The sequence below is a fragment of the Mycteria americana genome, chromosome 2 (assembly GCF_035582795.1).
Source record: "Mycteria americana isolate JAX WOST 10 ecotype Jacksonville Zoo and Gardens chromosome 2, USCA_MyAme_1.0, whole genome shotgun sequence".
Classification (NCBI taxonomy): Eukaryota; Metazoa; Chordata; class Aves; order Ciconiiformes; family Ciconiidae; genus Mycteria; species Mycteria americana.
The window spans coordinates 43588038-43615825 of record NC_134366.1 but is presented as its reverse complement, the minus strand read 5'-3'; the positions used below and the strand labels follow the sequence as shown (position 1 = coordinate 43615825).

At 42.5% G+C, this 27788-nt stretch overlaps 1 protein-coding gene across 5 annotated transcripts in view; it reads right to left on the bottom strand.

Moving 5' to 3' along the window:
* The window catches only part of RARB (retinoic acid receptor beta), a 333447-nt gene that overhangs the window by 172442 nt on the left and 133217 nt on the right, over nucleotides 1-27788 (bottom strand). For all 5 annotated transcript variants that reach the window (XM_075493163.1, XM_075493165.1, XM_075493164.1 and 2 more), the window contains one exon: nucleotides 23484-23985. In XM_075493163.1, the coding sequence (XP_075349278.1) occupies nucleotides 23484-23661 (178 nt within the window). In that variant the 5' untranslated portion in view covers nucleotides 23662-23985. The remainder of the gene's footprint in view (nucleotides 1-23483; nucleotides 23986-27788) is intronic.

Sequence of the window (27788 nt, the reverse complement as noted above, 5' to 3'; positions counted from 1 at the left end):
GCTGGTGGGCAAGGCTACGTGACTCTTACCTGTGCTCCTCTAGACTTTCTCCAATCCTATCTTTTAGTGCTTCACATACATTTTTTGAAATGCCATCGGGTTTATAAGATTGAGAGCATCATGCCACTAATGAACGCATGGATCATTATCACCATGTGTATTGGTACCACCACTTCGCAGACATACTGCTACTAGACACGGAGTAAAATGATTTTTTTTTTCTTAATACGATCATTTTCCTTTCCATAGCTGTCCTGCTGATTTATGTACTTCTTACAGCCTGTCCGCAAGGTGTGCATGAACCAGGACACGTGCTAAAACCGCTTCTGCGGGGATGGTGCTGTCAGGAGGGTGCGGCAGGACGCGATAGGATTTTGTCTGTAATCCCATCCTGTTTCCCAGGCTTGGGGGGGAAGTTGCAACGAGCTGAAAAAGCTGATTTTCTGCCAATATTTTAATAGGGCAAGCAGGATGAGCTAGGTATTTATAGATTAGCTAACCTGGTATTGATTTCAGGCAAAATAATGTAAAAGCTGTTACAAATACAATCAGTAAAGAATTAAGGGATGGTAGCATAACTAATGGAAATCAACACAGTATTACGGAAAATAAGTCTTATCACATAAGCTTGGTATCATTACAAGTATGGCTGGCAACACCATTGGGGAAATAATACACTTAGACTACTGTCAGGCATTTAAATTAGTTTTACATGACATTCCAATTAAAAATTATCAGTGGACATAATCAATGGAGAAGAAAATATGTTAAAAGCTGGCTGATCTATCCCAAAAAGTAATTGTAAATGGGAAACTGTCAGCAATTACAGACATTTCTAAGGCAATTTTATATGGATTTGTCAGTAACTGAGGGATAAAGTAATACACTAACAATATTATACAGTATTATTGTATTATTATACAATAATAATACACTAACAATATCACTGACAAAGGTTTCTGAAAGAACAGCACTAGATAAGTAAACACCAGACCAGATCAGTTCCAGAGAGTAAACCACAATAATTGATAAAGTAGGTTCAACTTCAAATAACCAGCCTCCCAGTATCATCTCCTTTCAAGTTCATGCATGTGAAAATAAAAATATAGGTCAACCCACAAAGGACACAGGATGCAATTGAAAAGCTGTGACTTAAAGGAATTTACGGTTACTGTGGCTGACCAGTTCAATGTACCATTACCAAGCAATCCAGTCACAGAGAAAAACATCTTTCACATATGGAAACTGGAGTAGAAAGTTGATACTAGTGACTGTAAACTTCTAGCACGGACTTTTTCAAAAGGACATTGCCCAGTTGGAAATGAGTCAGAAAAGAGCAAATACAATGATGTGTGCCCTGGGTACTCTGTTGTCTTCTAAAACAAACAAACAAACTCCTAAACACAAACAAAACGCAATGAACCAAAAAAATTGGAGACCTGAGTCTAGGTCTCTGTTTGTTGAGGAGGAGGAGAAATTGGAAACACCTCACATCATCCAGAGGAAGAATCCCATACGTGCGCAGCAATGAAAGCTCAAATGCGTGAACTCACCAATGAAGGAAAAGGAAACACAAATAGATAAATTGTACTTCTCATCCCTTCTCCTCTAATATTGGTCTTTTTATCCAACCACTTTCCATGGCCCGGAACCTGAAGAATAGGAGGAGTGAAGAGGAGGAGGAGAAGGCACTGGGAAGTACAAAGCAACGTGTGCTAAGATACGATGCAGCTAACCAGGCATAAGCACTGATCCTACAGACAGCAGGGCATTAACGGGGTCCCTCCTCTAAGCAGGAAAGCTTTCTTTCCCAGATATTCGACAATCCTTTGCCTAAGGCATCAACATACTCTTCAGCCACAAAATTCAATCCCTATCCATAATGAAGACAAAAACTACATATGTGCACACGCTGACTGGCGAGGAAGCTCAGAGCAGTTTGTACCCTCAACTTTCTTTTCCAGAAAATGTATTTGTACTATTAAGCAATCCTTCTGATGAAAACACTGTAATTTATTTTGCCTTCCAAGGCAAAGACATCAGCACACCCTAGGCAGGAAGGGTCCAGAAATTCAGGGGATTTATCGTCTAGCCACAGACATACAGCCCAGGTTTTGGTCACCCAGTAAAGGTGCTCTTCACACCTGATTCAACCACAAGGACCTTGATCTTGACCACCTTTCACTACGTTGCTCCAAACCCATGACTGATCATCTACTACCCTCAGCTACCATGGTAGTAGTGCTTCTCCCTTTGCTTCACAAATATCCCGTGAAACAAAATACGTAGCAAAAATAATACAACGTATTACTTAGTCCCTTAATAACTAGATAGCTCCAAAGGATATCCAAAAGGATAGATAGCCTTTTCAGCCTATTACCTAAACATTTAATGGGTACTGTTGACTTGCTCAGATAATTGTTCAATCTTTCCTTGTGGTCCCTTGCAGGTGCTCCACATCTGATTTTGTGAGATGAGGAAGGAAAGGATGAGTTAAGCCCAAGAGAATCACAACTGGCATTACAAAGCCATAACATAAATGGGCCAGCCCTGATTTCAGCTTTTCAAACAGTTCTGCATTCCTAAAGACATCCTCAAAACGTGAGTGTTGTATAAGTCTTCTGTTCTTTTTATGCACCCAGAATGTCTTTCTATGGCATGAATTTAATTGGCAAATACTTGCATTCTCAGGCCTTTTCATTCGTTGGCCTTTCATGCACTCCTGTATTTTCTCATTTTCATTGCTGCACGTCCCCTTTGTGGGGTGTGCAGCACTCTTCCACAGATATGGAAAAACAAGTTACTTCATCTCTTAACGTACCGCTGATCTGCTTATCACCCATGCTTCTGACAGTGAAATCATGGAGGCACAGAAAATCAGCATGAAGGGTAGCATATTAGGGGATGAAAGAGAAGCATTTAGAAAAACTTCCACAAGAAAAGGGGACAGAAAAAGACAAGGTTAGATCTAGACATGATGAGAACAGAATGAATATGCCCACAGGGCACCTGAGGATGCAAGCAGTAGGTGGTCTTTAAAGCTCCCATCTTCATTCCCAACAAACTAGAGGTGGCAGCTGGAGAATGCAGAGTCTACAGACAACCACACCACCGTTAACTTTGCTGTTAGCGTGTCCCACCACCTCAGTCTGGAATTCAGCTTGCAGATCTGCTGGCCATTTGCCACTGAACAACGTGTCCTAAGCTCATGGCTGCAAGATCCCATCCCTTCATGCCAGCCTTGGTGTTCATCTGATCTCGGCAATCAGGACGGCAATTCAGGGATCTGACAGATCTGGCAGAAAACGGTTCACTTTTAATCTTTCTTGGTTTGGTAGCCCAGCTTTCCACCGGTTTGGGTCTCTGAACTGGCTCCCCAAGGACGAGAGGGACACCAAGGGACAGGACGGGGCTGGAGCAGCACCAGCGTTCCCAGCAGCCGCCAGCCCGGCCACGAGCAGAGCCACAGCACGAAGCCTCGCCCTTGCTTAGCACAAGACCCTGTTTTCTAACAGCATCACATTCATTACCTTACAGAGCATCTTCTGAATGAGGACACGCTACATTTTTGAGTGATCAGTCAAACCCAAACAATCAATTACATCTTTTGTCAAAACTGTTTACTCTTTCACACTGTGCTGGAGTCATTAAGAACGAACACCGAGCAGGACTGGTTATTTATCCTCCTCCTCTTGCCCTGAAAGGGAATTAATCTTAAACTTTCTGTTTAATGATCTCAATAAAGGCTCACTGTAAATGACAGCAGGCTGCACTGACAAATATTTAAAAACAGAAGGGCCTCCGAACGACACAGTTTAGCAACACACAACTGCTCGTCAACACGCACGTCAAGTGACACCGAACCTCTGTGGAAGGCAAGGTTAAAAATGTGCTGCCCACCGCTCGAGCGCTACAGAAAACATGCTGCAATTAGCAACCTCTAGAGATTTATTCAAGCTGAGAAAGAAAGATAAAAGTGAAAGGAGCGGATTGAAAAGCGATTCTTAAAACTGCTGGCTGACCCACTTTACATTCTCTCAGCGTCTACGAAGAAAATGCAATCTTTCTGTCAAAGAAAGGTAATTAATGAAGGCATTGTAAATAACCTGCCCTACCCATCCGTAGCCCCTCTCAGGAAGCCGGCCAGCAGCGTGCTCCAGCCCGCACAGCGAGGTGGGCGAGCGTGCCGCAGCCCTGCGTGGCTGCACGGGCGTTAGACGAAGCCGCGTACTGCCCCGCACAACCGTGTACAGCACCCTCACGGCGAGGAACGACGCTTCAGCTGACGGGACGCAATTTATTACAACGTGTGGTCCAGGCTGGGACAAGCACATCCCTTGGCTTAGCCTGGCCGCGGTCCTCAACGACCCCCTCCCTCTCACTACCCTGTACCACGCTGACCTTTCCGCGCACACCAAAACAAGCAAGCATGTTTTGCCAAAGCAGAATGAAGCAGGATGTTTTGAACTCTGTTTAGGGTGATTTTTACCGGAATGCAAGAGGGAGATGGGGCTTAGGCATTCAGAGATGCCTCTATGCATGGTGACCCCCCCCCCCCCCCCCCCCAATATTTAGTAGAGTTTAATCTGTGCTGCTTGCCTATGTGGGGTGTTTCTTTCCTTCCCTTCCCCTCCAGAGGAAAAAGACAGTCTGCTTTTATGTACTTCAAGAATTTTTAAATCCCATTTTAAAACCAATGCAATTTTTATCATTATTTTCCCTTCATTTCCATTGCTCCCCTCCATGGATCTCCTTCCACCCGAGCAAAGCTGACAGTTCCCCACAGCAGCAAGCCATGCTGACGGCCATCATCTCATTCATATGCACACTCAGAGCATTATAAATCTGCTCAAATATCATCCCTCCCCTGGGGCAATGTTTTTTTTTCTCCAGAATATCTACATTGCTAGCTGCAGAAATTTCTCCTTCTAATTAACATATAGGTTCCAAATACCACCAGCTGGAACCGCAGCATACAGCCCAGGTGCTGGATTCAGGGGAACCCAGCTGAAGGACAAGGGTCTTCGCTATCATTTCTTTGCCTTGGTGCTTTTTTGTTTTTCCCTTTCATTTAACAGCAAGCAAGTTGAGAACTACCGGACCCTTTATCAACACATGAATGGACAGCGAATAATCCATGAGTTGAACGAATTGAAGCTATCCACACAACTCTTAACTGATATTTTTGTTGGCCGTGTCACATCATATTATAGTTCTGATATGTCATGTTTGTGCCTGAGTCACGGTGTAACCTGATGGAAGAACAGAGCACGATGCAATGCAACAGGACGTACTGGTAAGGTCAAAAAACCCCATACAACTGTTGATTGACAGCCCACCGCTAATTTAGATTTAGTTAACTCCTTCTAAAAGACAAGAACAAAGTTCAGAGAAGGTTAAAGTGCATATGCAGAGTTTAATAATCTATTAACACAATAACCTGCCATATATGACTATGTAATAAGCTGAGGGAATTTGCCAGAAACACTTCACTTCGCAAACAATATTTACAGCAATGCTTGATTCATTGTACACTCTGTATACACAGAGAAGGGCAGTGTTGCTCTAACAAGAAGGCTCCAAGGCATGAGCTGAGCAGTCCTAAGGCAAAAAACCCCCACCTCCTTAGCAGCAGCCAAATCAGAAAATTAAGGTTCTCATCTTTTAATTTTTATCGATGAAAACTATTTGCTGTTGGGGCTGAGCTCGGGTGGGCTGGGAAAGAGAACCCGATTTCAAAGTAGCATCAAACAACAGCACAAAAACAAAGCGGCAATTTTAATCTTAAAACTTTAAAAATTGTAAAGATTAACTCATTAAATGATCTCTGCCTTTAAACTCCTGCTTTCTTGACAGATAGTTTTGGGGTTTATTGGGTTTGGTTTATTTAATGTAGACAACAAGGCTGATCTGCATTTTAATTTAAAACCAAAGGCAAGTACCAGACAGCCATGGTGCTGTCACTGGGAAGAGACTCACCAGGCTTCACTCTTCTGCCTGACGTACAGGCAAAGGCTTACTCCTTCAGCTGCTTATGCACTAACACAAAGGAGCCGCGCTGCGCCGGCAGCCTCGCCATCCTCCTGGAGAGCGAGCTGGGACCTCTGCGAGCCTAAACCAGTCTCGAGGAGGAACTTTAAAAGAGCAGGTTTGTATTCCTTACAGCAGTAAGGGAGACCCTAACGTTGAAGATGATGTGATTTGTGATGATGATCTTAACCCAGCGCCACTTCAAGAAATAAATTAGTTACTGTCTTTTAGGGCCATTCATACTTTGCCCAAATAAGGCTTCAAGAAAGTTACAACTAAAGTTCTTTTGGCTTAGGGTACTGCTTTTGCTGCCTAAATAAGCCCTTAGAGCACTTAACCAGTAAAAGAATGACGACGCCAGCAAAGTGCTCCTCGTGTTATACCAACAAGTGCATGCTTTGGATTGGGACAGTAAAAACATCGCAAATGAATGAAACAAGCTACAGCAGTAAAAAAATATCCATTTTGCTGCAGTAACAGAGGGCTCAGTAGGTGCTCCTGCGAATACAGTAGTGTTGTCATATTACTTTATCTTACTGACACAGGTATGCATGCAGAAGCGTTTGGTAAAGACCTTTACGGGAGCCTTACAGGAAAAAACGGGGTGACTGGCAAATCCCAAGAGGGCCACAATCATGCTGCTCTGTCCAGTTATATGGTAATATGAGAGAACAAGAAGCAAAGCAAAGGAATACCAAATTTTGCTCAACCTACTCAAGAACCATCCCTTGGTTTTGCTGAGGTTTTTCTGTGACAGGGAAGATATGTTTTTTTTTTAAAAAAACAACTTGTGTGCAGCATTTCAGCATCAAAAATATGCAACACAGATTCAAAAGCACACTAAAGTTCAGACTCCCTTTAAGTTTCCTTGTCTTGCACCTGTAAACTGGATGCATCTACAAATCACTCTAGAAAACATTGGCCATGTATAAAATCATGTTTCAGAAATGTCTATGTTATAGCTAATATTCCCTCCAAACCTACTATGGATGTGTCCTATGGAGTAGCGCGGTCCTTGTATTATATTACGTAGACCATTGCCAACTACATTTCTCCATCTGGCAGCCCCTGGAACTGATGCAATCCCACAGTGAGCACCTCACAGTATCACCGATTCAAAAGTGTAAGCGAAGTCATGCGATTGCCTTGCCCATTGAAGTAAATCTCACCTTCAAGACAACTCCTGTGGGAAGGATTGTTTTGCTGTAGGATCTTGCAGACCAAAGAAAATCAGTGGGTTGATACAGGAAACGGAGGTGTTTAATTTTTGAGAGACAGTGCTTTTTAAATGTATTTATCTTAGTGTATGTGACTGAAACCTGAAGATGTATCAGGACGACACTGGAAAAATCCTTAAAATTGCAAATTTTGGCACTAAGTTTTCATACACCCTTTCCCCATCCCCAAGAATTATACAACAGGCACTGAGGCAGGAGATTTACGGCTTCCTATTCAAGCCCCCCAGCCATCAATCTAAAGAATCAATTCCTGCTCCTTCCAAACAGAAATGCAACCAAAGACAGACCAAACACACGTCTTCGCAAATACAATCGCAAAGTCAGAGCATACAGAAGGTACCCCCACCATTAACACAGTTATGAAATCGGGAAGCTGCATCAATCTTTAGCAACATATTTTGCCTTTGCTGATGCTGTTCTGAAACAACACAAGGACTGCGAGATGATTTTCTTACTGAGTAGCACCGTACTTGGAGTAATACATTACTGGTGGGACTCCCCTGATGATGTATTACACTAATGCATCATTAGGATGATGTTTCACACTGATGATATATTGCAGTGCAACATAATGAGAGCAATAGCTCACGGGGTGCATAATCCTGCCAGGAGCTGTGCGCCTGCAGCCCTCCGACTTCATTTGCAGTTCAGGGTGTCCAAGGCTTAGATGGATTAGATCCTCGGGTACACACAGCTTAAAGGATGGCAGAGTCAGAGAAATGCCAACGTACAGGTGGGTGCAGTTAATTACAGGATACAATGTACAGTACGCTAATATCAAGACGTACTCTGGCATCGCGTTTTTACACCTGTGCAAAAACATCTTCAAACTAAGAAGTTGCTGTAGGCAGGGCTGCTGAAGCTCCTTATTCTCATGCTTGCCTGCAGCAGCCATCGTAGCAGACTCTGATCGCTTATAGCCTTGATAAAAATACTTAGCTTAAATTTTCCATGCCAGATGCCTGTTAGAAGAAGGGGGAAGGGGGAAAGGGGGTGGTTGATTGTTTTTAATAAATAACTTCAGTGAAATCAGTTCTGTTCAGCTGTTTCTATGACCCAGACTAAGAAAAAAATAGGTAGTTTTGCCAACAATGAAAGATTCTGGTGACCTTTTTTCTGACCTTTTTTTAACAAACAGAGCTATTTGATCTGTATGAAATTTTAAAAAGACCTGTGCACTATGATCAGTGTCACTGACAAGAAGGCAACATTTTAAGATTTGTGAACTCTTCACCGTGAAACCATATACAACGTTCAAAGGGAGGGCAAACTGATATATAAACAAGGAAGGAACAAGCCAGGTTGAATAATAAAAGACATTCTCCTCCAGTCTCTCACAAAAACATTAACATTTACAATTGAACCACAACTTCATTACTTATTTAGTTTTCGCTTCAATACCTTCGGGGTTCTTGACTAAGTCTAAATGTGCACACACACATGAAAATATAACAAGGATCCTGCATGCGATTTCCAACTTTGTGGATTTATTCCGTTCTGAAAAACATAACAGTATTTTAGACAACTACCTAACGTGCTCTGCATGTTCATCTTCCAGGTTCTCCTAAATAACAGTAGCCCATGATGGACAGACCAGACTCCTCTCCAGGAAACATCAGCTTCTCTGGTCACGCATTCAAAAAAACCTGGCTTTCATACCTTCCTCCTGACAACTGTAATTGAGAAACTATAGGGTATCTAATGAATCAGAAAAGAGTATAGCCACCTCACATAGCTAAATGATGAGTTAATATCTGATTATATTTTTTCTTCATGTGTAGCCTTTCAGACTGCCCGAGCGATAGGGCAGTCTATAGCCTTTCAGACTGCCTTGTAGATGCTATCTCCAGCCAATATAGCAAACAGGTTGGGAATACAGAGGAAAGAGCTGATCTTTCCAATTCTAGTCTTTCAGCCAGTTCGCAGGTGTCTCTGCACCAGAAAAAGAAAGAAGGAAAGAAGGAAGGAAAGAAAGAAGGAAGGAAAGAAAGAAGGAAGGAAAGAAAGAAGGAAGGAAAGAAAGAAGGAAGGAAAGAAAGAAGGAAGGAAAGAAAGAAGGAAGGAAAGAAAGAAGGAAGGAAAGAAAGAAGGAAGGAAAGAAAGAAGGAAGGAAAGAAAGAAAGAAAAAAAAAAGACACAGTTTTAGGAGACCACTTCTGATCGGCGTCCCAGCACATCCTGGGATAAATTAATTTCTAAGACGACGACTATGCCAGTTGAGCATCACGCTGACTTAGAGAGTAGCCTGAATCCACCTGTCAGGGTAGCGGGTGTTTTCCAAGCAGGGCTGTTTCCTTCCCATTGCCCAGGGAGAGAACAAGGATCACAGCAGAGAGAAGAAGGGGCCAGCACAAACCCCACCTTGTAGCTTGTGGCATACAGCTGTGCTGTCCCCAGACCTGGGGATGGCAATGAAAATTCACCCCCTTCAACAGGCTGCAAGAGGGAAAAAAAAAAAAAAAAAAAAACCAAAAAAAACCAAAAAAAAGAAAGAGCAGAATGGCTTCATGCATTTCCTCCACCAGGCGCCCATGCAAGGGCCAACCGCGTCCTGGCCATAAATTCTCTGGCACAGGAGCATTATACCAAGGGAAAGGAATGCCTTTCCATCTGTGTATTTCCCCGCAGGCGCTCACTTGATAATGAAACCAGTTAAGGTCTTTGGGTTCACAATGTTATTATAGTTGGATAATATTTTGTTTGCAGCCGAGCCTGAAGAACTCTTAAGTAGCACATTACAGGCACCATACACCTGTTAAGTCATGGCGTTTCTTCTCTAAGTGGACAAATCTGTTTTAGCCATCTCCAGAGATTTTCTGCTCACAGTTAATTATGAAGCGCTGACTGTACTCATTTCCTGATCTTAGAGGGGATCTATAATAAATGTATGCCACAGGTGAAGCCCGTTCCCTCCATCCCTCAGAAATACCAGCAATCCTTCTAGCAGCCCCAGCTGCCCTCCTTCACCCCTTTCCCCCAGCTGTCCTGGACCTTCTGCCCCAACACAAATGCTGCACAGAAAATAATACCCTATTATTAGCAAAGAAAGTGCATGGGCTGACTGAGCCTAACATTTTAGAAAATAATTTATTACAAATGCACCTCTTGAACACAAAAACAACGGCACAGGCGGCCAGTCCAAGGTCATTCTGCAGAGCCCTAAGGTGAACATCAAGATGGACAGACCCAATTCCGGCTGTTTTGCAGTCAGTGATGCCTGTGTAGAGAGTCACCCGGCACAGCAGCAGGATTTTCACTCTCTGCATAGGCATACATGGCTACAGAGATGATCATGTGTTTCCCAACGATTTGGGGAGCAATTTTGTTTAAAGTGATTAATGGGCTCAGAAAAAAAATTGCCCCTTGTTTGATTTGAAACTCATTGGAGCCACTCGCACCCTACCATACATATCCTAGTACACAGTTTTGATCCAAAGTATCATTGTGCCTTGTACGGTACAAGATATTCTGAAATCAGGTCAGACAAGATAAGCATTCTGGGGAAAAAGATAAGGGAAAAATAGTCCATCCTAAGAAAAAATGATACTTCGTTGTGACAGCATGAAGAAAGCAACCTTTCTTCATGCTCCTCCTGGCAGGCTGATGTCTGATCCTGGGCACAAATCCTTGGGGAAAAAAGTCTCCCTGACCTTAGAGACATACGTTAGGTCAATGGTTCCCAACTTTCCGGACCAACAGACAATTGACAACGATCAACATTTTTCTCAAATCGTCACACACGCTTACCATTGACCTTGTCATTGGAAATGCGATCAAGGCGAGGTGACTCAGCAGCATGGCTCTAACACCTTCTCCATTACTCTTCAGGGATGACCAGTGCTCTGTGGACAGAGGCAAAGAGACCCCCCCACCTCGGCTGCTGTCATCTCTGAGAAACTTAGAAAATGAATTTGTTCACCGGCTCCCACATTTTTACAAGTTGTTTTACACCAAATCCCAGGAGCTAGCTGCCTCCTGTGTCATTGTACAGGCATGAGCCCCCCCCCCCCCCCCGACTCTGCTCTCCCTTCTTCTTGGCTGCCAAGAACCAGCCTAACCTTCCTAAAAACACTTCTGCATCCCTCCCACCCCAAAGACAACATCTCACTGAAGAGGCCACCTTTCTACTTTGAGGATAAACACAAAGCAATCCCTCCCATAAGGAAAGAGGGAGCAGAAATATTTTCTGTAATTATACGTACGTTTGTATGCCTTCATATGGGATAAAAGTACAGAAGCACACAAACACCATAGATATCAATTAAATAAAACCAGACAACTTGTAGGGACAAGAAAGTAAAGAAAAAGGTTAAAGGGAGAGCTCCTGGGTGATGGGCAGGTGGAGTGGGGCTGCGACTTGAAGCTACAGGTATGGAAATGGACTTTGGGTGCTGGATTCCTTTTGTGATTGTACATTACTGAATAGCTCTTTGCCCACCTCAAACAACAAATCTGACCCCAAAAGTACATTTTTCCTCCAAAAAGAAGAAACCTGCTAAGCCTCAAAATGTGCCCAGTGCACCTGATGAGAAAGGAGAGGCATCAGCTCCAGAGAGCCCTTCCAGCAGTAGGACTTCAGGAGAGCAGCTTGAACAACTTTGTTTAGACCTCCTGAAACTTCCACCCCCCAAAAAGACCAAGTTTACCAAACAGGGAGACACATTTCTAATCACTTCATTGCTTTCTTACTGGGACTGTAACTGTGGAGACTTCTGGGCAGCCAAAGCAGTTTCATGGGCCCAGAACTGACTAAAAAATGGATTATCAAGCAACATCTAGGGACGAAAAATGCCTGTATCTCACTCTGGTTTTTAGCGCTAATGCTCTTCCTATGTATACTTTGTGAGGTTTGTAAATTCTGGGCTGTCCAGTGTATAATATTCTCAGCACCGTTAGAAACCCACCAGCACACACGCAGAGCGCTTCACAACGGTGACAAAGGTTTGGCAGAAACCCTGTTTAAACTGCCCGCGCTAGTGACTTTCCAAATACTTGCACTAGTGATGGACTGCCTCATTTAGGCTTTATGGAACGCTCCAGCTTCGCCTTGGACAACAAGGTAAAAATTCTTTGGTTATTGAAAAGAAGTGGGAAGTATTTCCAGTATAATACTTTGGTACTTGTGGAGTTGAATAAAACCGAGCACTTTTTGTGACTTGTGCTATATGTTTTAATTTACCTTCCCAAATAATTTACAGCAATGATTCACATTTTTTACTACAAGTAAATACAATTACCTAGTCTTAAAAATCAAAGATATTGCAATATCTTTTCATCGAGTTTGTGTGAGTAACTACATATTAAAATGGCAAACATCCCTTCCAATAACATCCTGGCAGCGTTCGCTTCTTCTGCAAGTAATAAAAGCGGAGGGGAGCAAATCATACTCCAAGATGTTTGGCTGCGGCGCCATGAGACAGCTGATGCGTTCCAAATGTCTGTCAGGTCACTTTGCAAAACCAACCACCGCTAATCAATAGTGAAATCTTCCTCTCTGTGGCTTAACTATATTTCTGGTTTTGTTAAACAGAAGAAAATTGCCAATTAGTTAGACTCTGCTGGACCACGCAGCTAGGGGAAACGTACCGTCAACCTTACTGGTTCAGTTAAGAGTTAAGATGACGCAGTTCAATTGCAGTTCAATTACGATACTTAATCGATCACCGACTGTGCACGCAGGTTTTGTGAAATAAGCTGCAACATCTTACTGTTGGTCTTCACAAGAAGCATGTCAGTCTCCACAGGCTGTCTTGTTTCTAAGCATCCAGCTGCTTTTTTAGAAGCCCCAAACTCAGCCTTGCATTTCTAGGACGCGAGCCTTTCTTCGCCTCCATCGCTTGGCCCAGAAGTCACCTCTTTTTCTCTTACTCTTCATACATCTTCCTTGTCTTGATTCCAAGCTACTTGGAACAGAGATTGTATCTCCCTCTTTGTTTGGAAACTCTATAGCAGTTTGTGCGTTGCAGCAGTATAATAAATAAAAAGTAATAAAAATGTTAGGAAAGTCCTTAGAAAAGTCCACATTATTTTTACAATTACTCATGCTGCCGCTGTTTAAGAAACAATGCCAGGAAGATCTAGGACTTGAAGGGGACTTATAACAATTTTGGAAGAATACACCATTGAAACAATGATGTTACCGACAGCAAAGTGTTTTGCAAGGTGTACGGCTTCTCCTGCTGCTTTTTCGAGTGCTTCTAACAGATGTTCAATTTCAAGTGGTCTGCAGATACCAATAGGCTGATGGTTCTGCAGGAATCAGAGCAGCAGATGTGCCCCGCATTATGTTTTGCTATTCCCTTTATGAATTGATATGTCACCCCGTGGGTTTATAGCTAGTTAATTTTGTAATGACATCACTATTTCTATACTTTTAATGATTCTCACAGGATTTAATTTCTCAAATAACAGAACTCTTGATCCTGGAATTGCTATGCGAAAGCAATATATAATAAACAGATTTGTTTACATGATACAGTTCTATTTCACACCAAATGCCTTCACTGATAGCTTTTAGGTAATGCTGGTACGCAGGTGAATTCTTCCAAAGACTGCAGATTTACAACATGGCCCCGTTTCAGGGCTCTAAGACTTAACGTCTGTGCATCTCTCTCCAGGATTGTTACCCTCAAACAAGTATCGCTTGCTGGCTGGAAGGAACGAGGATAAGGAGGGAATAAGGATAGAAATAATGGGGATTTCCATTGGCTCTGCTGTAGCCCCTAGGTATTGCCCCTGTCAGATGCTGTGCTCCATGGCAGTGTAACTTTACTACTTGCATGGTACCCAAATAAAATCACAATGCACAGGAAATTGTGCTGCATTTTCCACTGACGGTGACCTGACTGTGACAGGGCAGCGCTCCGGCTTTTGGCTTGGACGCTTTCAATTTTAAAAGGGAGCCAAGTTTCTTCTCCCTCAAATACGGCTGCAGAAGTTGTTAGAGCCCAGAGGTTTTGCAAGCCCTTGGGGCGAACCTCTGATAACAGCTGCGGGCCACGCAGAGCAGGCAGCAGGACACCACCTTGCTCCCCTGGAGTATTCAGTACTGTTAAAGAATGTCTGTCTTTTTGTTTTTAAATACAGGGAGTGAAAAGTGATGATATTTCCTTCATAAAAACTAATCTTCTGGCATTTAAAAATTGACTGGGAAAAAACGATATAGGTTGTAAAAGGTTCTAATGAGGTATGTTATGTTATGAAGCCTTGAAACGTACCTGAAAACTTTTAACTTTGAGAAGTGAGAAGTGAAAACTGCATAAGCATACACTTTTCCCCCCCGTGATATCTCAGAAATTATATTCCCACATTACTGCAAATGTCAAAATACATCTTTAGTAAAAGCCAGCTCTTGAAAAGCATTGAAGTCTTAAATTTACAGAATGAACACTATCTGCTCTTACACACCCTCACCGATCTAGCTGAAAGATCAAGGCTTTAATTTCTAAGAAGCAACTAGATAATTTTTGCACACATACAGAAGAGGACAATCTCCAGCTGTGACCACAGGCAGAGTCTCCACAACCCTTGCAGGAGCTGTGTGCCCGTGCTGGGGTCTGAAACCATCCCTAGGAAGGTAAAAGGATGAGGAAAGTATTTTTGTTGAGTTTTCCACAGCATATCTCCTTTTATTTGAAAAAATATTCCATCTTTCTTTCTTGCAGTTCAGATTTCTTTAAAAAATTGAGTATAAGCCTTAGTACAAGTCTCAGATTTAAACGTAAAACTCAGCTAATGCTGAGGTAAAATCAAATTTGACTGGCCTTCAGCACTGAAAAATAGCAAAGAACAAGCTCCACCTGGAGGTCCACACCTATTGCTTGCATACATTAGCTGACTTCCATCTAATTTAAATTTAAGCTACAAGCAAGCGTGTTGTGTAACAGCGGGCAGCACACCGAGCCCACGAACATCTCTGACTACTCCGAATGCAGAAGCGCATTCCCCAGAGAGATAGCTCACCACAAGCCCTCCAGACCCACCTCTCATGATCTGCTCTGGGCTCCCAAGAAATGCTGAACCAAACTCTTCCATCGCCTGAACTCAGCACTTCTCCCCCAAAAGCTCCCAGCCAGGACTTTCAGCCCCTCTCCCAGACGCCTTGAACTATGGGATGAAAATCACACTCAAAATCTTTGCTCCTCCGGCATAACTAAACTGCTTATACTGGTGAAGCTCGCTTGTGCAGGTAGCTAGACTTCGTCGGTGCCTTTCCTGAGAAACATGGACGACCATAAACCTGCAGGTCTAAGCCAAGGGTGCATCACCTTGGTCCAGCCTTCTCCAGCATGGAGGCATGGCCATACAGAGACTTGCAGTGCACCTCCAGCGCTTCCCCTCCTTCAAAACCTGAACTCCCAGCCAAAACACACACCCTGCTGCCCATACGTTTCCCCCTACGGAGACTATGAAGGAATGAACATGCACACATGGCAGATGTTGGGCACCTCACTCGGTGCACAACTTCAGGGTGCTCAGATACATCCATCAGGAGCTCAGCAGCCTAACCCAGATGAGACCCGCTATATTTAGGGTACGACTACTTTCTAAAAATGCATTATCTAGACAAAACAGTTGAGTATCTTAGGGATGCAGGTTCTGGTTTTCCGAATATTTCTGATATTTACTCTGACATTTCCTCTGAGCGCGCGTGGTGTTTTGAAAGGAAAGGAGTTTTCTGTTGCTTAAGGCCAGTCCTTCCTGTTTGTTAGTTTATCCCAAACCTAAGTTTGCACGTGAATAAAACTGTTGCTTCAAGTCTGATTTCAAACATGTGGTAAAGGAGAATCTAACAATTTTATGAGATATAGTTACTTTTGTAGAGGGTGAGTTTGCCCCGGGGAATTTTCTCTGACTAGATTTATCACAAGTTTTTTGAACCAGATAATTTTGTTTGATAGCACATCTGGCAGCATCATAAAATCTTGACGTCCCAAGCTATTACACAGGAATTACTTTTGTAAATCATTTATGAATATTACTGATGTAGGCCTATTCTGGGCAGTAAGAAAGGAAATGGAGCGCTGAAGGACAAAGGAAGGGAAAAAGGATTCCCTGCCCTTTCAGGGCTCATCAGATAGGGTGGGTATTTATCATTTTAAGTGGGAAACATGCTGTCATTGATACAGCTGAAAAGTCCACGTAACACAACTTGTTCCCCGTATTCCCTAAATAGGCAAAATGGAAAGAAATTCTAGCTGAGGAAAGCCATAAATCGATCTCTCCTGATGAAAATTTGCCCTATCCGAATCTTAAATAAGGCTTCCCAATTAAATGCCACGTATTGCTAAAAGAATAGTAAACACAAACTAACAACCCAAGAAGAGTAAAGGAGAAAAGTCTTACCAAGGCCAGCACTGAGGGGGGATGGGGGGGGGGAGCACCACATTTCAGCTCAAAAAAAAGAAAAAAGGTATTTACAAAAACCCCACGGTGACATGCCTCTTGAACACAGCAACATGACTGAATGGAAACTACTCTCCACATAATTAAAATAACATGATTAGGTTTTCTTAAAACTGTAGCTGCTAAACATATGCCTTCAGACAGAAACCTGGCAAAACGAAAGCTTATGTTCACTTTTAATACCATGAACTATCACATGATTAATGAGTTCGGAAGATCACACCTATCAATTTGGATTGGAAACACATCAGACATTGAGAAAAGTTTGGGTGCCGCGACCTTGCCAAACCCAAAGTCTGGCATTATACTCCTTCTGAACGATATACTGTGCCTCTCATTTGCAATGGATGAGCCGACACCAAACACACCATCACCGGGCGGAGGGACAACAGAGGGGTCACCCAGTACGAGCCGGCAGCAGGATACTGGAACCAGTCCTTCACGCTTTGTTCCTGATATCCCCAACACTGGGAGCTACTGGGTGTTATTTTTGTTGGGCCAGAGCAAAGGAAAAGGTCATTCGTAATACTCCACATAAACATATTTCCAACCTTAGGTAAGAAGACATTTTGTTGGGGAATTTCCTTGCTGCGGGGTCCATAAGGAGGGAAGGAGCAGTTCTCTGACAGCTCCTATTAGGCTTCCAAACGCCAGGCTCCTTCCGACTACAGCAAGTCTACGAGGGATGCACAGAGCCATTACGGACCACGTGCCAGAATTACGCCATGCACTCCCCCGGCCACAGCAGACAATTTCTAAATTCAGCTTCCTCCCAGGGTGCAAATTCCTGTCTATACACACCCAGAACTGATTTCTTGCAGATGAGCCCTCTGCCTGCTAAAATCCGAAGCGGACTGCATCCGCAGGGTGCCGAGGATTCACCTCGGCAGGGCAGAGCTATGGCAAGAGCCACCAGCTGCGCTGAGTCGAGAGGCACTCCCAGTTTTTTAGGAAGTGGCAGTACTGAAAAAAGCAGCCCTAACACGAAAAAATAAGCTTAAATTTTTGATAGTTACAGATTAACTAGAATCAGAAAATGACAATGTAAAATAGTTTTATTAATCGAAGCATGGATACTTTCAAGTTGCACAAAGAGCCCAACCAGGAAAAACCCCACAACATAAACAAAAGGAAGAACTGAAAAGAAATGGTGGTTTCCAAGGTCATTAATTGTATCTGCAGGGTATCATCTGGACATTGCTCCTCAGACTTGCCAGCATGAGGCAACACTGGCTATAGCTAAGAAATCTGATATTCATATTCTGGTTTTCCCCCTGTTTCTGGATGCAAACACGTTCTGTCTTTTCAATAAAGATGTGCAACACATGCACTGAATAGGTACAGAAGGCTTAAAAGTCATCTGTTAATTGCAGATGTGTAAATTACTATGTAGCAAGCCTTCCTCAGGAGACAGATCTGGAAAAAAAGGGAGACGGCCACACTAAAATGAGAAGGCATGAAAAAGCTCAACAACATAATCAAGCACGGCTGATTCATATATTTTTTCCTAATTCAATACAACTATTATAATAATATTTTAGACAATTGTAGAGTGCCAAAGAGTGCTGAGGGTTTGGGGTTGGTTTTTTTTTCAGTCCATTACAGACAGCACTTGCCTCAGTAACTATGCTGAGGGAAGAAAATCCATCATATACTAACCATACTCCAACCTCCAACAGAAATATTCCCCATTTTGTGAAGTAAAGTGAGATGTGGGAGTCCTTGACCTTCTAAGTAATTAAGGGAAACAGAGACATTCTTGTTTTTATTAGAGAGACACTAAACTATTTGAAAATAATTTGAATAGCTGGAGAATTAGTGTATTTGCCTGTTCATGAGTAGTGCGGATAGTTTAGAGTTCTCTTGGGGGCAACACATCGTAATGAATATCTGCTATTCATATTTAATGCAATCTGCCAAAGAGTGCTTTTGGGAGGACTTTCTGTGTCAATATAATGATTAACAACAGAACTGGAAAAGTAAATGAATTCCTGCAACGGGTGGGGCTGGCAAAAATATCTTGCAGTACTACACCAGTAACACTGGAATTAACTGTACTCTTTTTAATTATACCAGTGGAAAATCCATTTCCCATGCTGGCGGGGGGGGGGGGAGGCAAGCAAGCTTTAAGTTGGAGTTAAAGTGGTAAATAACCAGCAGTAATGGAAGGAAAAACAATTGCAGCAGAAAACAACACTTAAAACAACAACCTGCCTGGCCTGAGGATGTCTGAAAAGCCTGAGATGCAGTAATACTGGCTACTAAATACAATAATTAGTATTTACATAGCACTATCCAGAAGTAAAGCTTTAGTTAGTTCCTTGTCTACCTCCTCCAGTTCCTCAGATGATCTTACTTTCCATACATTTTCTCATACCTAAAAGATTTACATAAAACAGAATATAAAGTCCTTTATTCTTTACAATGCACTTTTAAAATACCCCAGACAGAAAAGTATGGAAAAGCTTGGCTAAAATACAACGAATGACCTTAGTAGGGATTTTTCTCCTTGACATCCCAACTGCCCTCTAAATAACACATTCAGATTTTTTTTTTTTTTTTAACTATCTGGATGAAGCAATTTTACTAAGTTTATATAAATTCCAGGACATTCTTGTATCAGGCTCACCGCTCTCCCCTGCCCCCTTACCAAGCTACTCCTACTCCTTCACCCGTGCAACAAACGAAGGCAGAATACTGAGGATCCAAAGGCTCACATCAGCAGCCTAAGGACCAAAACGTGGCAGAGGGCTAGAGGCAGAATATGGGATTGCTCCCATCGATGCCATGGGCTATGTGCATCGCCCCACTCAAGCAGGATGCCTGAAGCAGGATGCTCAATCCAAGCAGAACGGGAACAATTGCCAACTAAAGTGTTTTATTATTTAGTGGCTCCCACAGTGGCTACTGTCCAGACCCTATTTTAATTTGATCTAGGATACACTCAGGGATTACTTTCACCACAGCATTAGCTCAGATTAAGTTTTTTCCTCCCCATGCCACAGTCTCCAGCTCACACCAACTGGCTTTGTTACCTAGTGGTCTTCACCCATGTTAAACTAATAAAATCTGACTATTCTGGTGAAGTAACATTATAGAAACCAGTCTTACAAAGATGCCCTACCAATGAGCAGCATGGTTTCATCTTCCCCGTGCTGAGATTCGCTTGTGAAATGGCAACTCTGGTGTGCCTTGTGGTTCCATCAGCCGTAACATACAGACAGTACTTTCCTCATCAGTTTTCAACCCAGTGGATATACTACAATGATCTGCGTGGCTTTACATACCTTCCTTCTCAAATGTCAGGTGGTGCTTCACTAGGTTAGAGGGTTTTTTACAGTTTTTTTGAGAGGTTGGGATTTTTTTTTAAGACTAATTCTTATAATTAGTCTTTTTCTAGAAATTAAAAGTTGCAGTTACATTCACGACAGATGCTTTATAAAGAAGATGAACTCTTCTTAAGCTGGTATTCTCACATTGTGACAGTTGCCTTACTGTCTCTGGCAACAGCATTACCAGCGTTAGGTCTCACGATGGCAAGATGGGCCCCTTCTTCCAGCTATAATGAAGACCAATGCCACCCAGACACCAGAACTACCTGTGTGTGCCTGCGTGACCGCTACTCACCTCAACCTAAGATGCTTTTACTTTAATAAGATGTCGTGTAACAATTTTTCCCATATTTATTTCACTATATTTCAAATATTTCCCTAACATTTTGTGATTTTCCTATTGTAAATGTGTCAGGCTCTGCAGGACTTTTGTTAAGCATCCATTTCCCACAGCTGTTCCCAGTCCAGCAGAAAGATGAACCCTGTTGGTCTGGGACAGGCTGGCACACAACCCAAAAAGCACGGGAATGCCTCCAGTTTGGCCTTCCCTTACCATTTCTAAATGAGCTAAGCAGTAACCTCCTGAAACAATCTTTGCTATTTTTTTTTTTTTTTTAATATAGAAGCAGTTCCTCATTACTAATGCAACTGGGGAAGCCTGCATGCCATCTGATCTCAGGAGTGAAGACGTCTGCTCTGTGCCGTATGGGGTAATACAGTGGTAGGTAAATCAATCGGACTTATAAAAGTAACGATCTTCTTGACCGTGGTCTCGGTCAGTGCTAATGTGTAGTTCATGTATGTGTAAAAGTGGTATTTTTTCATCTCCTGACCTCTTTAAGCACTGTGACCAGCCCTCTAATTATTAAGTATTTTGCACTATGTATCTCAGTATAAAAACAGAAGCCAAGTCACAGGTCATGGAGGCAACACCATTATTAACATCGATGAAACTAAATCACTCCATCCTGCATTCCTATTGTAAGCCCCTTGTGCTCACAAAATTAATGTCTAAAATACTGTTGTCTGTTTAATGGGGCTGGAGATACCTACCCCAACTGTAGATTAAGATAACCTTATATCAAGTTGCATTAAGTTATCTGCTATCATGGAAAGTCTAAAACCAACACAGAACAAAACAAAACCGGACAATAAAATGAAGGCTTAAATGATTGTAACTTTGAACAAAAGCTGTTGAACTGCATGGTTTTAAAAATATTAGAGAGATCTTTATAGCATTCCTATTACGTAAAATCATTTCTATTGGATTTTGCATGAATGGAAAGAATCTAGAAGATAAATAGTACAATAGCTTCAAGCATATAGAGAGCAGTGGTTTGGCTAAACTTTAATTTCTTCAGGTTTTTGCAAGCGACATCTATATTCTTCCACCACCCAGAATAAGTTATAATTTTAACAGAGGCCATCAATCATACTGACCTTGGCCCATGGGTGGCTTTATTGTTAAAAAAAAAAAATTAAAAAACATCCACAATGAAAAACAAAAACCTGAAATATAACCCAAAGCTCAACCTGCTTGCTTCCAAGAAGTTGTCTCCATAACTCTAGTGATATTAACTTCAAGCTCCAGAATCAGAAGTCTATAGGTTTCGAAACAAGACAGCCTGTCACCACCAAAAGTACGAAAACAGAGTAGTACAAGCCAGAAGAGTCATCCTGCAGGGGACTGTGTCTTAGAAGAAATTCTCATTCAAGTCACCCTCCTCCCTATCTTGGCAATTTTAGCTGGTATTTTCAAACACTATTACCTCGAGCTACGCACAACAGGTGCCAGGCTTTCATGCTCAGTCAATGCGAGCCAGTGCTGCAAAGCACCTAGACAAAAATAATGCCCTGAAAATGCTGGGACCAGGGCATAAAGACGCAAACCCAAAGACTCAGTAGCCACCACTTATTTGCACATCCACAGAAATTCATACTTCGCACTACTTTTTTGAAAGGCTGAACACTGACTGGTTTATTAATCATTAATAATGCATCTGCAACACACTCTTAATTCCACAGGAACAACTCATGGAAAAGAAAAACTGCATATCTAATCATATACATTTGGTATTTACCAATGTACTCCTCAGAAAAAGTTCCCATTAACTAATCACACACTATTTCTTCAACAGGTAAGTGTTCTTAGAGTATCAGGGGATAAATTCAGTATCATATTCTGATAATTAGCCAGGATAATTTCTGAAAGGACTGGAAAGTCAAACAGTTACTTGTAGACCTTCTGGCTGAAAGTGTTTTGTTTTTCACCTCCAATAAAGATAAACACTCTGCAATAAAACAGCAGATACAGGCCTGACCCAATTATATGTTCTTCCCACATACGACTGCATGAAAACTGTCCGCATTAACCGGGGGGGGAAAAAATTGCTTTACTTCAAGACTGCCCAGTCTTCAAATATGCATATGTGAGACATGAAGCCAGAATTAGTATTAGGCAGCACAAACCCCATAACTTTACTCTTCAGAAGTTTCTTCTCCACTGTGGTCTCCTGTTCATGTTTGGAGCTCCAACTTCACGTGCATTCTACTGAAAAGATGTACGAGGGGCATTGCTATAGCAAGTCTCCTTTTCCTTTAGTAGAAAACATAGTAGTTCTGCAAATTTGCTGTTTAGTCAAGACCTTTTCATATTGAACAGTCACAGTAATGTATTTAGACAATCATCTTCATAACAAACTGACCAGCAAAGCTGTATACATTCTGGTTTTCCTCACACGGGTGATAAATATATCAGTCATCCACTGCAAAGACCTCCAGAGATGTATCTTGTCTATGTGATGCTACTTAAAGAGTTTATACCTGGGACAGCTTTGTTTGGAGCCACTTAAACGTATATAAAATTAAGTCCAGGCAGCAAACATGTGTTTGTCATAAAGCGATGAAAACAAACGTGCCCAGGTAATACACTCAGCAGTGCTGAAAATGTGAGAGTGCTACACGTGGAACCCAACCATAGACTCAAGGGCTCCTTCTGCAGCCATAGGCAGCTCACAGCTACTAGCTATCCACTGGGCTGCTCTTCACAAGCTGCCCAGGAAGAAGGCATTTACTTAAGGTAAGAAAACGAAAGCAGTATTAATTACTACACAACTTAAAAGAGAATTCCGTACTGAGGAATCATCGCTATTCATGAATACACAACGGCCAAATTTTCTTTAAACATAACATTGGATTCTGCAGCTAACACGATAATGCAGGACATGCCAAAATCCATAGCAGGTTTTATCACCCCTGGTTTCCACAGCTTTGGCATGTCATATAGTTGCATGTTTATTTTCATAAAAACAAGATTAAGTGAAAAAGGTATTTCAAAACAAATGCACGCTCTTTGCCCAAGTAAAATACATCACAGATGAACAACTGCAATTACTCTTAAAATAATTTCAGAACGAACACAATCAGTCTTTGTTAGAGGAAAACTGGTCAATAAAAGCTATTAATACCAAGCACTTACTTGCAGGTGACGGGGTGCTGCATCCGCTAGTTGGTGGGTGACTCTGGAGTCCGTGAAGGGAAGGTAGCGACAGTCCACCAATGACTGGAGGAAAGAGTAATGGATATGGTGCTGCTGGATAGTGAGTCATATGTCCATTCACTGCTGGTACTGGACATGTGCGGCTGCTGGTTGTCATGTTAACACCTCACAGTGTATAAATATTATGTTGCATCACTCCAGGCCAGCAAATAGATACCTCAACTTGTGAATGAAGAGGCCTGTGAAGCCTGCAGGTACGGCTTAAGCTGGATTGCGTGATGATGAAAAGGTAATTCACTAGATCAGGTCCATCATATATTTCATCACTGCTTCCTACTGTTTTCTTTTCCAGGACATTCTTGCTCTGCAGACCATGGACAGAAAGTCTTCTTACTCTGGGTATCACGGCACAGTTCAGTTGCTTACGCAAATGTTTTTTCTGGGACGACAGTTGCTCTCTACAGATGCATACTGATACAGTCTGTGGGAAGAAGAAAACAATACATTGATTATAATATAAATATTTTTAATATATACACATAGAAAAATCTTTTATCCCTTTGCTACTTTTGTTAAGTGATTACTTATTTATCAGTGTCCTACAAGATCAGCTTGATGGTTACCTGGGGTAAAATTCTCACTCTTCTGAAGCTAACAGCAGAACACCCATTAACTTGATTTCCCTGCCCGCTGTGTTACACCAAAACCAACTTCTGGTCAGATGCAATCTTGTTTTGGAAACTGCCAGTTTTAAAACCAATGCATCAACAATTACCTGAAACCTGAAATATTGATGGGGGGGTGTGTGGGGGGGGGTGAATAAACTTCTGAAACGTTTCTGTGTACATGAAAGCCTTCGGTTTCCCCATAGAAGCTACTGAATGAATGACACTGAGGAGGCTCTCTGCTCACTTCAATGCCATGGCTCAGGCAGAGCACTGGGGAACTGTGTCTGAGGGTGATTTTGTATTGGGCTGTTAAAACACTAATTGGTTTACCAATGATTGTTCTCACAAAGGATAGTTAGTTTATCGTATTATCACTTAAGAGATACCTCACTGATCGTTCTTTATTTTTATTTTTCTTTTTTTGGGGGGGGGGGGGGGGGGAACTGCCTCTATCACCAAATAAACCAGCACCCGTTATTTCATAAGCTGGGTGAGTGAGTGACATGATGGCAATACACTGCTCCTGTCCTCTGCTAGGGAACTCGCTTGCTCTCATGACCACCATCTTCAAAGTCATCCAGAGCTACACATGCCTTCTTCCTCAGTGTTTCACCCAAATGGCTGGCGCCTACCGAGGGGTCCTCATTTTCTCAGTCTCTGTACCGAAAGCCTCAGGCTGAGAACAGGGCACTCCTCGTGCTATTCTCAGCAGTGCAATTTGCTCCCACCATAGCTGTTTAAGTCTATGTACAGCAAATGGCTGGTCTTCTTGGAAACAACCTGCTTGTGCAACACTAGTGTTTTGAGAGCTACTTGGAAGGCTGCAACCGCTACGTATCGCGAACACTGTTCCTGCAGTTATTTGTGCAGTGCTCCTGGCAAAAGCCGGCGAGCGCTGCAGCCAGCTCCTGGGCATCACCCTGCACGAGGAGTTACCCACCTCCTCAACACACGCTGTTGGGGGAAGGCAGTAGGAGCCACAGAGCAAACTCAACCACCCAAAAGCAAGGCAGTCCAGGGCTGCCTAAAGGCTTTGTTTCCTGAGACAATGTGCTACCCTCTTGCATTTGCTACAGTCAGCGATCAGTAACAACACCCACCGCTACATAGCATTTTTATTCGTAATTCTTTGAAATTATAGCCTGAAACCAAAGGCAAGAAGATTTTTGGGTGGGAAAATAAAGGCACTGGTGAAATGACTTGTCAAGGTCACAAAGCAAAAATCTATGCCAGAGGAGGGAAACTGCAACAACGCAACGTTGACTATCACTACTGCTATCGCTATCAGTCTACCAGTTGTCGGTAAGAATTCAAATGAGCAAGGATAAAAAAAGGAAAAAAAACCCACCCTGAATGCATATGTTTGCCTGTCAGAGAGCAGCGGAGTGTTTCTGCTCTGTGTGGAATACCAGCAAAGGTTACCAGCTGTGCATGTTTTCAGACAGCAATTTCTGCTGAGTGCAGCCTGCTTGGGGATAACAGAAATGTAGCTTGTAAGTATTTGATAACTGTGTAAATTATGCACAAAATACCTTTAATGCTAATGGAGACAGACATTTGCAGAGATGAGACTGTAACAGGGGGTATAGCGAGCTAACGCACAGCTGTTGGCCACACGGAGCTCAAGGACCACGCGCCCAGAGACTGGTGAAACCAGGCAGATCTTTTGAGGAAGCCCCAACAGCCAAAATATATTGATTCATTAACAACACAAAATGAGGCGAACCATTGCAGGTGACTGTTTTACCTAGCTAAAGCTTTATGAAGCTTAAGAGACTGGGAAAGCCAAGTATCAAAGGAATACAGAAAGAACTAATGTTTTCTAAAGCAATTCCACAAGAGTGGGCAAAAATACCACACTTCAAAATGTTTGCAAAAAAACAAAGAGGGGAGGGATGTTGATGAAAACCAGCCCCAAACATCTACTCATTAAATTAATCACAGAACAAGCTCACCTATTTTTAAATGATGTAGGGCTTTGGAAATAAAATTCATCTTATAAAACTGTGTAATACCTTCAATTATATTTCTATTAGCCAGAAAAATGCAGAGTTCAGCATAAATTATAAAAATTCCCAGAACCACAACAGCGGATATATTTGCATATTTAAGTGACAAGTATTCAGAAAAGAAGCAACTCCTCCAGGATGGAGGGGAAAAAAGGGCACTCGGGAAACTCTTTGGTCACTTCCTCACCACTGGAGGAACATGTTCTGTGATGGACCTGGTGATGACAGAATGCAGCAATATTATAGCTCCTTAGTACGCAACTCCATATGAAATACCTAACAGTGCCAAAACTAGATTACAATCCTATAGTTCTGCATGCATCTAATTTGACACGAGGTGTAACTATATACTGAAATTACTATCACAAAGCAAGTTTCTCTCACCTTACTCAGAAATCACCCTCCTTTTACCCTCCATGGCAGGAAATTTCCTGCAGATCAGTGTGCCAGAGATAAGCTTTTAGAATTTGTTCCTCTGCTTTTCTCTCCAATTAAAGGCAGAGGGAAGACAGTGTAAAAGGCATGATACTCTAAACAGTGTATCATTCAACTCTAAATAGTGTCGCTCAGGAGCAGCAGGATGTTATAAACGTTCACGCGGCTGAACATCTATATGATGGCTGGTGGAGGAAATCATAGGCAGATGCCTGTGTTCCAGCAGCTCTACCCATGTAAAGAAGGAAATGCCACCCATGCTCTGTGCTTACCAAGGGACTTCAAGCCACCAGCTCTGCTAAGAGAGATTACAGACCCGTCACCTCCATCACTGCACGGCAGAGGACACCACAAAGTAGAAACTGCTGCAGCGCAGGAAACCCAAACATCAGTTGTCCCCATTCATGCCAGTTCCATGGCACTGAAGACAACTCATAAGGCAAGACTTCACTCATGTGTCACCAGACTGACACATTCACGCCCCTCAACTTACTGATGAAGATCCCAGCATTGGACACCAGCCGCAGACATATAGGCTGCAGATGATTTCAAGGTGAAAACATCTCTTTTCCTTAGCTAAAGCTGCACCACAGCACAAACCACCATAAGACACTGTACAGGTGCCAGCTTTGAGAAGGAGACTTTCCTTTGCCGTCACTTGCTACGGTAAATGCCCCACAGCTGAAGAAGCATGTTCTCTCTAGACTGTGACACTTGCCCAGAAGTAAGCCCCATCCTTTCCATGCCATGTGGACCTCGAATGTACTCTCCTCTGGCCTACAGCTTGATTCCCTTGAGGAGGAAGCTAACAAGCTTACCCTAAATGGGATGGGAAGAGCCAGCTACTACAGCTGAGGAGCAACCCCAGAAGGAGCAAGCCAAACTGACCGCAGAGTCACCTTGGCAGTGGTTGAACACCCATTCATGTGAGGCAACAGCATGGATTTCTGCCCTGTACGTACGAGGCAAAATTTTCAGAAAACGGCTGTCATCAAGGCACTTCAGAGGATCTACCCAGTATATGATGAAAATCCCCTTCCATTAGACTTGTCCTTAGGGACTGTTCATGAGTACAAGGCCCTTAGTATGAACAGCATGGAAAAGGATCATACAGAAAAGTTTCTTTGAAGGCTCACCAAGAGATGATCACATTGTGCACTACATTGCATTGA